This window comes from Schistocerca cancellata, chromosome 7 (genome assembly GCF_023864275.1).
Source record: "Schistocerca cancellata isolate TAMUIC-IGC-003103 chromosome 7, iqSchCanc2.1, whole genome shotgun sequence".
NCBI classification, from domain to species: Eukaryota; Metazoa; Arthropoda; class Insecta; order Orthoptera; family Acrididae; genus Schistocerca; species Schistocerca cancellata.
Window position 1 is genome coordinate 178830494 of NC_064632.1, and position 12087 is coordinate 178842580.

The following is a 12087-nucleotide window of genomic DNA, read 5'->3' on the forward strand; positions in this document are numbered from 1 at the left end:
GGAATAGAAGGAGCTGGCCACCAAAATTCTTTTAAATTATGTTTAAATTGTGCCTTGTCTGAAACTAAACTCTTAATGGTTGCTGGTAACTTACTGGAAATATGTGTTGCTGAATACTGGACTACTTTCTGGGCAAGAGTAAGTGATTTTAAATATTGATGTATATTGTTCTTATTCCTAGTATTGATACTGTGTACTAGGCAGTTAGTTGGAAAAAGAGATGTATTATTTACAACAAACTTCATTAAGGAATAAATATACTGAGAAGCTGTGGTTAATATGCCCAATTCTTTGAATAGGTTTCGACATGATGTTCTTGGATTTACATTACTCATTACTCTTATTGTACGCTTCTCTACTCTAAAAATTTTCTCTCTGTTTGTGGAGTTACCCCAAAATATGATAGCATATGACATAATGAAGTGAAAATAAGCAAAATATGCCAGTTTTTTTATATTTATATCTCCTATGTCTGACATCATTGGCATTGCAGACACAGACTTGTTTAGGCGCTTTAGCAGTTCGTTAGTATGTTGCTCCCAACTGAATTTATTATCAAGTTGTAATCCCAAGAATTTACACTCTTAACTTTTATTTATATTTGATTTACTATTTATTGCAATGTTTGTATCATCTGCAAATAAGACAAACTTGACATCTGCTAAGGTAACACATGTCAGGTGATTAATATATACAAGAAACAGTAGTGGACCTAGTATGGAACCTTGGGGAACACCACATGTAATTTCTTCCCAGTCAGATGATGTCTGATTGCTTACTGCTGAAGTGATATGTAATGACACCCTTTGTTTTCTATTAGTAAGATATGACTGAAACCACTTTGCAGCACTACCAGTGACGCTATAATATTTTAATTTACTTAAAAGAATGCTGTGATTCACACAGTCAAACGCCTTTGACAGTTCACAGAATATGCCAGTTGCCTCTAATTTGTTGTCCAATGAACTAAGGACATTTTCGCTGTAAGTGTAAATAGCTTTCTCAATATCAGAACCCTTAAGAAACCCAAACTGTGACTTTGACAGTTTGTTATTTTCACTAAGGTGTTTAAGTAGATGCTTGAACATAACCTTTTCAAAGATTTTTGAAATAGCTGACGAAAGTGAGATCAGTCGGTAATTTGACAGCATTTCTTTGTCTCCTTTCTTGTGGAGAGGTATAACTTCAGAATATTTAAACCAGTCCGGGAATGTTCCTGTGACAAGTGATTGATTACACAAATAACTTAAGATATGACTAAGCTCACATGAACACTCTTATATTAACTTTGTTGATATGTTGTCATAACCACTAGAATGCTTTGATTTCAAGGACTTTATGGTGGATTCTATTTGTTTGGGTGAAGTAAGTGTCAATTCTATTTCACTGAGATTACTTGTGTGCACTGGTCTCAGATATTCCATTGCATTATTTACTGAACCTGACAACCCCATGCTATCAGTAACAAAGACAAAATACTTGTTTAAATGGTTTGCAACACAACATGCGTTTGTTTCCAGGGTTTCATTTATTTTTAGAGCTATTTGTTCCTCCTCATTTCTGGTCCTACCTGTCTCTGACTTAACTATATTCTATATTGTTTTTATTTTATTGCTGGATGTATTTATCTTCTTCTCATAATGCAGGTCTTTAGATTCCTGCACAACCTTCTTCAATATTTTGCAGTAATTTTTGTAATGAGCTATAATGCTAGTATCAAAGGTATTCCTACATATCGGATAGTTTCCTTTTTGTCTCACATGATATCTTTATCCCTTGTGTGATCCATGGTTTCTTCTTACACTTCTGCTTAATTTGAGTTACCTTCAGGGGAAAACAATTTTCAAATAAGGTGCTATCTTTATTAATGAATGTTTTGCATTTTCCATTTGTGTCTTGGATGCTGTAAACATATCCAGTTAATTTCTTTGAGCAATCTCCTAAATTTCTCAGTTTTTGACTGTTTTATTGGCCTTCTGTATTCAGTTCTGATAGATTTTTTACCCTGACAATTTTCAAAATTTAATGTTACGTGTCATGGTCAGATAGCCCATTTACTATTGGTTTTGTAATGTGGCTTAGTTGCCTAGAATTGTCTATAAATATATTATCAATGGCAGTCTTAGAACATTTGTATACCCTAGTTGCGAAATTTACAGTAGAAATTAAATTGGATGACAATGAAACTGATTTCAGTAACTGTTCACTGACAGTGTTTTTCAGGACATCTGTACTAAAATCACCAGGAACCACTAGTTCCTTGTTTTTTAATTTTAGATGAGATAATAAATCTTCAAGACCATTTATAAACAGGTTGAAATTTCCTGAAGGTGCTCTGTATATGGCTACTATTATAAAGGACCTATTATGAAATTCTATCTCTGTTGCACATGCTTCTAAGTGCTGCTCTAAGCAAAATTTTATTATTGTCAGTATTCTTAAATTTAAAACTGTTTTTAACAAATGTGGCAACTCCTTCTTTCTCCATCTTTTGTCTCCAGAAGTAGGAGGCTAACGTAAATTCTATAAGGTTTAACATATCTATACCAGTGGTCACATGATGTTCAGAGAGCAGATTGTATCAACTGGGTTCGATGACTCTAATTCATCAATGCAATAGCGTGATTCGTCACTCCACACAACGTTTATCCACTGTTCAATCGTCCAATGTTTACGCTCCTTACACCAAGTGACGCGTCGTTTGGCATTTACCAGCGTGATTTGTGGCTTATGAGCAGCCGCTCGACCATGAAATCCAAGTTTTCTCACCTCCCGCTTAACCATAGTGCATGCAGTGGATTGTGATGCAGTTTGGAATTCCTGTGTGGTGGTCTGGATAGATGTCTGCCTCTTACACATTACGACCCTCTTCAACTGTCGGCGATCTCTGTCAGTCAACAGACGAGATCGGCCTGTACGCTTTTGTGCTGTACGTTTCCCTTCACGTTTCCCTTCACGTTTCCACTTCGTTATCACATCGGAAACAGTGGACCTAGGGATGTTTAGGAGTGTGGAAATCTCGACTACAGGCGTACGACACCCAATCACCTGACCACATTCGAAGTCCGTGAGTTCCGCGGAGTGCCCCATTCTGCTCTTTCACGATGTGTAATTACTACTGAGGCCGCTGTTATGGAGTACCTGGCAGTAGGTTGTAGCACAATGTACCCAATATGAAAAACGTATGTTTTTTGGGGGTGTCCGGATACTTTTGATCACATAGTGTATGCTAGCAACTCACTCACTCTTTAGTTGAGTAGTAAACATTTCATTCTATTTGTTTATCAGCAGTGCGACTTTTTGATCCATAATGCATGTGTATTGTTAGTTTCTGAACACATTTGCAGCTTGCAATGCTCACACGCTTCCATTATCTGTTTTTGTAAATATTTATTTCGTAATACAATGGATCGTAAGTCCAAGATAGAAATGTAGCATATTTCGAAATGCAGCGTATTTCTTGTACTTCAATTCAATGTTTACTTAACTGGGGATGAGTGTGAAATTAAGTACAGCTGTATTGTGTATGTGAGTGTCATCGGCTAAACGTACATTATCAGCGTGAATTTGTCGCGGATACCAAGAGACAGTGCAATGAAAGTATCCTGAAACGTAATAGTCTTCTCGTTTCATAAATGTTTCATTACCAGTAGCTAAATATTCGTTATTTCCGTCACCTTCACGACCATAACACCTAGACGAATATGGTCCAGATAAACTGATCAGCCAGAACATTGTGACCACCGATCTACTATCGAGATAAACCCGTCCAGGCGATAGCAGTGTCACCTGCAAGGAATGGCTGCTAGTCAGACACACGCACGGTGAATTTAGTATCAGTGAGCGTGCTATCCGTGTGGGGAAGGGGTAAGATCTATCTGAGTTTGAATGAGGGCAGATAGTGGTAGTCCGGAGGCTCAGCACAAGTATTGCACGACTTGTCGGGTGTTATAGGAGCACTGTGGTAAATGTCTTCAACACGTGACGAAACCGAGGTGAAACCACGTCCAAACGTCGCAGTGTTGGGTGGCCACACCTCATTACTGAGGTTCGACGTCGTAGCTTGGGTACATTGGTAAAACAAGACAGGCGGCGAACTGTGGCAGGACTAACGTCAGACTTTAATTCTGGGCAGAGTACAAGTGAGTCCGAGTACACAGTGCACCGAGCACACCTACGATGGGCCCCTGCAGCCGACGACCCATGCATGTGCCAACGTCAACACCACGGCATCGACAACTAAGACTGAAATGCGCACGTGACCTTCTGCACTGGACGTTGGTTCCCCGTGATCGTTCCTGTCATGTCCCTGAGTATTGACTACTCTTCCTGGGGCACCCTGTATCTTATTATGGTCCTTTTTGAAGGTGTTTTCGTGACAAGATGTCTTAGACATTTTAAAAGGAAAAGTTCCTTGTTGACCCAGTTTGTTCCAAAAGATAGCTTTCTTTACCGATATCTGAACTTCCGTTATTCCACGAGCAGATGTGGTTTCAACTCCCCCAACGACCTACCAAGGCCTCAATGCTTACATGCCACGACGCGTCGCCGCTGTGTCAAAGGTGGCCATAGTGTTCTGGCTGATCAGTGTAATGTTCCTGAAACACCACCATGTTGGCGAATGGCTGCAGTAAAATCTGTGGGTATGCTTTATATAGGTTGAGCACTCCTTAAACACCGTTTTAGATTGCCGCCTGTTACCTCAAATGTTTCTTCTTGATGACGTATTGGCTTGCTACTTCGTTCTGGTGGTCCAGATCCTCCGAGCCCCGCTGTGCTCGAACATCCAACTCTTCTGGACTTTGTTCCGTCTTGCAGGGAATGCTAGATGAAAGACTGTAACTACTACTCCGAGCTACGAATTTACTTCGAATGAACTCTCGTTTCAACTCTTCTATATTTTAAAGCTAATTTATTCTCATTAACACCTACTGCCGTAGCTCCAATAGCCTATATAAATGATAACATACACTACTGGCCATTAAAATTGCTACACCAAGAAGAAATGCAGATTATAAACGGGTATTCATTGGACAAATAAATTATACTAGAACTGACATGTGATTACACTTTCACGCAATTTGGGTGCATAGATCCCGAGAAATCAGTATCCAGAACAACCACATCTGGCTAATAACGGCCGTGATACGCCTGGGCATTGAGTCAAACAGAGCTTGGATGGCGTGTACAGGTACAGCTGCCCATGCAGCTTCAACACGATACCACAGTTCATCAAGAGTAGTGACTGGCGTATTATGACGAGCCAGTTGCTCGGCCACCATTGACCAGACGTTTCCAATTGGTGAGAGATCTGGAGAATGTGCTGGCCAGGGCGGCAGTCGAACATTTTCTGTCTTCAGAAATGCCCGTACAGGACCTGCTACACGCGGCCGTGCATTATCCTGCTGAAATGTAGGGTTTCGCAGGGGTCGAATGAAGGGTAGAGCCACGGGTCGTAACACATCTGAAATGTAACGTCCACTGTTCAAAGTGCCGTCAATGCGAACAAGAAGTGACCGAGACGTGTAACCAATGGCACCCCATACCATCATGCTGGGTGGTACGCCAATATGGCGATGACGAATACACGCTTCCAATGTGCGCTCACCGCGATGTTGCCAGACACGGATGCGAACATCGTGATGCTGTAAACAGAGCGTGGATTCACGCGAAAAAATGACGTTTTGCCATTCGTGCACCCACGTTCGTCGTTGAGTACACCATCGCAGGCTCACCTGTCTGTGACGCAGCGTCAAGGGTAACCGCAGCCGTAGTCTCCGAGCTGATAGTCCATGCTGTTGCAAACGTTGTCGAACTGTTCGTGTAAATGGTTGTTGTCTTGCAAACGTGCCTATGGGATCGAGACGTGGCTGCACGATCCGTTACAGCCATGCGGATAAGATGCCTGTCATCTCGACTGCTAGTGGTACGAGGCCGTTGGGATCCAGCACGGCTTTCCGTATTACCCTCCTGAACCCACCGATTCCATATTCTGCTAACAATCATTGGGTCGCGACCAACGCGAGCAGCAATGGTGCGATGCGATAAAACGCAATTGCGATAGACTACAATCCGACCTTTATCAAAGTCGGAAACGTGATGGTACGCATTTCTCCTCCTTACACGAGGCATCACAACAACGTTTCACCAGGCAACGGCGGTCAACTGCTGTTTGTGTATGAGAAATCGGTTGGAAACTTTCCTCATGTCAGCACGTTGTAGGTGTCGCCACCGGCGCCAACCTTGTGTGAATGCTCTGAAAAGCTAATCATTTGCATATCACAGGATCTTCTTCCTGTCGGTTAAATTTCGCGTCTGTAGCACGTCATCTTCTTGGTGTAGCAATTTTAATGGCCAATAGTGTATATCAATCGTTAAAACACGTCTGACTTAAAGGTAGTACAGACAGTCAAACGTATATTATAAGATAATTCATCTGTCTTGATGATGACGTTGGTATTGTCTGTAAGCCTGCGTATTCCGGACAGCCAATTACACTTTGAGTTGGAGGCACCATGGTGTAAATACACGCGTAGAGATGGAAGATGCTGCTCGTTCGCTGCCAACGTACCTCTTCCCTCCTATAGTTCCTGAGCAAAAATAAAGCTGTACCGACAGCCTCTGATTTCGCCTTATGCACTATTTCTACCCTTTTCCTCTAGCTTTATAATGGACCAGGAGACCTGCTGAAACATCTTGACACACTACAAGATGAGAATGCAGTGGTTTGAAAACTACTTAATGGTATAGAAAATAAAACGTAAAAAAATGAAAAAAATGGTTGCGTATTATAACCGCATTAAGGGACTGATGACCTTCGTAGTCTAGTCTCTTTAAACAACAAACGAACCAACCCACATGAATAGCCAAATTAAATCAATAACTGTCCCATTTGAGGAATGAAAGATATTAAGGACAGATGTCGCTTGTGGCTCAAGCGTAGATACGGGATCCGAGAACTCTATTACGAACAAGGCTGTCGCCAGTCAGCTGAATTTGGGCATGGAATGAAGATCAGTGGAAGAATTCGGATTTCCGTGGTCAGCACTGACTAGAGTGGGCCTTCAGTATCACAGAGACTACTTTCCCACACGTGTAAACCCCTGGACAGTAATGTCACAAGTGTTTGACGCGTGTTGTGACAGTTGTTAAAACCATTTTTTGTTTAAGACGACCGGTTTCAACAACCATTGCTGTTATCTTCTGGTCTTTAACATCATTTTACGCTGAACCTCACGCACAAGATGTCAAGCAGATAAAATTTGGCACATTATGAACTTTTGTCATCGCTAAATTATATAAAAACGTAAAGCGCAGTATCCAAAAGGCCATGTCCATAATATGTTGCTCACAGATGCTTGTTACATCATACAAACTCGGTACACAATAGCATTTATGTTTACATAATAGCGAAAGGCTATTTACAATTTGTACAGAAACCAGATGGCAGTTATAAGAGTCGAGGGGCATGAAAGGAAAGCAGTAGATGGGAAGGGTGTGAGACAGTGTTATGGCGTATCCCCAATGTTATTCAATCTGTATATTGAGTAAGCAGTAAAGGAAACAAAAGAAAAATTCGGAGTAGGTATTAAAATCCATGGAGAAGAAATAAAAACTTTGAGGTTCGACGAGGACATTGTAATTCTGTCAGAGACAGCAAAGGACTTGGAAAAATGGTCCAAATGGTTCTAAGCACTATGGGACTTAACATCTGAGGTCATCAGTCCCCTAGACTTAGAACTACTTTAACCTAACTAACCTAAGGACATCACACACATCCAAGCCCGATGCAGGATTCGAACCTGAGACCTTAGCAGCAGCGCGGTCCCGGACTAAAGCGCCTAGAACCGCTCGGCCACAGCAGCTGGCAAAGGACTTGGAAGAGCAGTTGAACGGAATGGACAGTGCCTTGAGAGGAGGAGATAAGATCAACATCAACAAAAGCAAAACGAGGACAATGGAATGTAGTCGAATTAAGTCGGGCGATGCTGAGGGAATTAGTTTAGGAAATGAGACAGTTAAAGTAGTAAATGAGTTTTGATATTTGGGGAGCAAAATAACTAATGACGGTGGCAAAGGATATAAATAGACTGGCAATGGCAAGGAAAGCGCTTCTGAAGGAGAGAAATTTGTTAACATCAAGTGTAGATTTAAGTGTCAGGAAGTCGTTTCTGACGGTATTCGTATGGGGTGTAGCCATGTATGGAAGTGAAACATGGACGATAAATAGTTTGGACAAGAAGAGAATAGAAGTTTCGAAATGTGGTGCTACAGAAGAATGATGAAAATTAGATGGGTAGATCACGTAACTAATGAGGAGGTATTGAACAGAATTGGGGAGAAGAGAAATTTGTGGCACAACTTGACTAGAAGAAGGGATCGGTTGGTAGGACATATTCTGAGGTATCAAGGGATCGCCAATTTAGTATTGGAGGGCAGCGTGGAGGGTAAAACTCGTAGAGGGAGACCAAGAGATGAATACACTAAGCAGATTCAGAAGGAATGTAGGTTGCAGTAGATACTGGGAGATGAAGAAGCTTGCGCAGGATAGAGTAGCATGGAGAACTGCATCAAACCAGTCTCTGGACTGAAGACCAAAACAACAACAACATGCTGGACACGACAAAAATATGTTAAAAACCTGAAGATGGTCGTCTTAAATATAAAATTATGCGATATTGGTTTTTTAATGGTTTTTAACAATTTAAACAGATCACCCTTCAGTACTCTGAAAATGAGAAAATTCAATGATGATGTGACATTGTAACCTTTCGATAGCTTTTTGGTTGGTAGAGAGTCACACCGTGTAAGTGAGGGACGTGGACTATCCGTCCCCACCTTGTGCCTTGCCCACGGAAAAATCAATCCGGTGGTTTAGGAGAACAGGTGGAACACACATACATATATTTTTATAAAACACTGGTGCGCAAAACTTAAGGAGGAAAGTGACTGTGTCACTGCCAAGTAGAGTAACTCGATGAAACTTGAACCATACACAAAAACCACTGCTGCAGTACAGTACAAAACAGTTTACTGAAAGAAAAACGCCATGAAACGAAAAGAAATGATACTTTTATTCAAAGACAATAATTACACTGAAGCCACCGCGTTTCATGTTGACCCCTTGGACATTATAAAAGTGGGACATGGTTCTTAATAGTGTGATCACAGTGGACGGCAATGCATACTCTGCACCGCGCTCCCTTATTGGCCTCAAGGTTGGTAAGAAGTTCTTCTGGTAGAGCATTCCATTCTTCCACGAGGGCGGCTGACAAGTGCTGGAAGGTCGCTGGTGCGCTGGACGTGTTGCAGTATGTCTCTCCAACGCGTCCCACATATGCTTGATGCGATTTAAGTCGGATGAGCAGGAAGGCCAATCCATTCCGCAAACTGTCATCTATAAAGTCGGGACCGAATGCACCCCTGAAAAGACGCGCATGGGAATGGAATAAGGAGTCACAATGACGTTGATCAGTGAGTGGTATATCTTCACAGATTTGTGTAATTGTTTCCTTGCAAGCTGTGTGGTTCTTTAGTGGATCGAGGAGCGAGGAACAGATGCTGCTCATGAACAGAGAATTCAGATATTAATTTATTCTACATCTTATATCAAATAGCAAAAATAATACATAACTTTGTTGCTGCAGTTGCGGCGTCAGTTGCTAAAGCCTAGTTTACACGACGACACTAGGTTGCAGGCTACTGCGTTACCGGCCACTGCGCGTGCGCTCCGCGTGTTTGCGCAACTCGTTGGTGAAACTAAACACTTTCGGCGTGTTCCAACTTTGGCGACACTAGTTGCATGAGTTTTGAGGTTATGTGTTTTCGTAGAGTGTAGACAAACTGAAAAATGAAGTGGGGAACGGAGAATAAAGTTCGCTTTTTGGATATCTATGCTTTGCGTAGGTGTTTGTGGGATTTCAGTGACGCTGATTACAAAAATAAGCAACACATCGCTGCCGCTGAGACCGTCCTGTGCGATCATAACAAATGATTTGACAGTATCTGAGCTGCAGGGCAAAACTTATTGAGTTAGGAGCACATATACAACTGAATTAATAAAGATACAAGAAAGTGTAATTCTAGCTGTAGCAATGCTCTCGTCTACAAGACTAAAATCCCTTCGTTCGAGTTGGCCAACTCTTTGTTAAGGAATATTGTTGACAGGAGGGAAGGCTACACAAATTCAAGAAGCTGCATTCTTTATTCAATATTCACTATTTAAAACGTCACTGCAATGCTCCCCATTCACATATGTTAGAATTTTGAAATATTGCCACTGTACAGATGTATCTTCAAGAGAGTAGCTTGCAAACCATTCTCTTCTCAATGCAGCCTGTTTCGAATTATTATTGTTGCTAACGTTAATATTTACTACTGATTATGTTAATAATTATTGGTGTTAACGAAAAAGTGTCATCACCAACTAAAACCGTATCTTATAGCATGCAAAATGACATGTAATTTCAGTTCTGGCGACAGTGCTTCATGCACTACAGTACCTTTGTTCATTATCGCATAACTAACTCCATTTAGAAAAAAAACGTGAACAGTTCTGGTGACATTCTAAGACAATTAAAAGAACTTCTTGGATCTTCCGTTATAAATTATTTCAGCAAGAATGCTGAGCAACCGAGCTGGCGTCTTTTCTTCATCCAGTCACGAATCGAAACACGTTTCTTATTTTTCTTATGCAGCCATTCCACGCAGCAAGCTTTAACTCGATCACAACTCGTGCGACGTGCAGCTGCCAAACGTTTCATTTCAGACACGACTCAGGGACGCACAAAACGACGAAACTGAAGTGTATACTGGTGTCGCCGTGTCTACAGTCATATATGAAACCACTTGCGTGCAACTCATTCCACGCAACGAGTGGCGCAACCCAATGTCGTCGGGTAAACTAGGCTTAACAGGAGGTTTGAATTGTTTCAGCAAGGATGCTGAACAACCGAGCTGACGCCTTTTTTTCATCCAGTCATGAATCGAAAAACGTTTCTTATTTTTTCTTGTGCAGCTATTCCACGCAACAAGCTTTGACTCCACCACAACTCAGGGATGCACAAAACGATAAACTGAAGTGTATAATCGTGTCGCCATGTCTACAGTCATATATGAAACCACTTGCGTGCAACTCACTCCTCGCAGCGAGTGGCGCAACCCAATTTCGTCGTGTAAACTAGGCTTAACAGTAGCTTTGAATGTTGAAACACATACAAATACCGTAGATTTACAAATACAGTAACTGCTCAGTAGATCAGGTGCCCTGGCCAGTCAAAGCCTGTAAATGTTTCCAGAATGAGATTTTCGCTCTGCAGGGGAGTGTGCGCTGATATGAAACTTCCTGGCAGATTAAAACCGTGTGCAGGACCGAGACTCGAACTCGGGACCTTTGCCTTTCGCAGACAAGTGCTCTACCAACTGAGCTACCCGAGTACGACTCACACCCCGTCCTCACAGCTTTACCTCTGCCAGTACCTCGTCTCCTACCTTCCAAACTTAACAGAAGCTCTGGTTCGCAGGAGAGCTTCTGTTAACTTTGGAAGGTAGGAGACGAGGTACTGGCAGAAGTAAAGCTGTGAGGACGGGGCGTGAGTCGTGCTTGGGTAGCTCAGTTGGTAGAGCAATTGCCCGCGAAAGGCAAAGGTCCCGAGTTCGAGTCTCGGTCCGGCACACAGTTTTAATCTGCCAGGAAGTTTCTGTAAATGTTATTGAACTGCCAGACACACAAATGGGGTAAAAAAAAGGATCAAATGGCTCTGAGCACTATGGGATTTAACTTCTGAGGTCATCAGTCTCCTAGAACTAGGTAAACCTAACTAACCGAAGGACATCATACACATCCAAGCCCGAGGAAGGATTCGAACCTGCGACCGTAGCGGTCGCGCGGTTCCAGACTGAAGAGCCTAGAACCGCTCGGCCACCCCGGCCGACAAATAAGATCAGTGCATGAATGTTCTAACTTAAGTAGACCCGTCGTTGGAGGCCCGGAGAGAGGATGCTTGCATCAGATTGGCAGCTGCGTAATCGTTCGTGGCAGCGCTCTCGTGCCGCTGTGGCGGCTGTAGGAAATGCGGCTGCGTAGGT

General features: G+C 42.2%; 1 protein-coding gene across 1 annotated transcript in view; it reads right to left on the reverse strand.

Moving 5' to 3' along the window:
- Nucleotides 1–9101: 9101 nt before the first annotated feature.
- Nucleotides 9102–12087, reverse strand: part of LOC126092580 (uncharacterized) — a 36020-nt gene continuing 33034 nt past the window's right edge. The window contains exon 2 of the mRNA XM_049908268.1: nt 9102–9423. Within this exon, the coding sequence (XP_049764225.1) occupies nt 9132–9423 (292 nt within the window). The 3' untranslated portion in view covers nt 9102–9131. The remainder of the gene's footprint in view (nt 9424–12087) is intronic.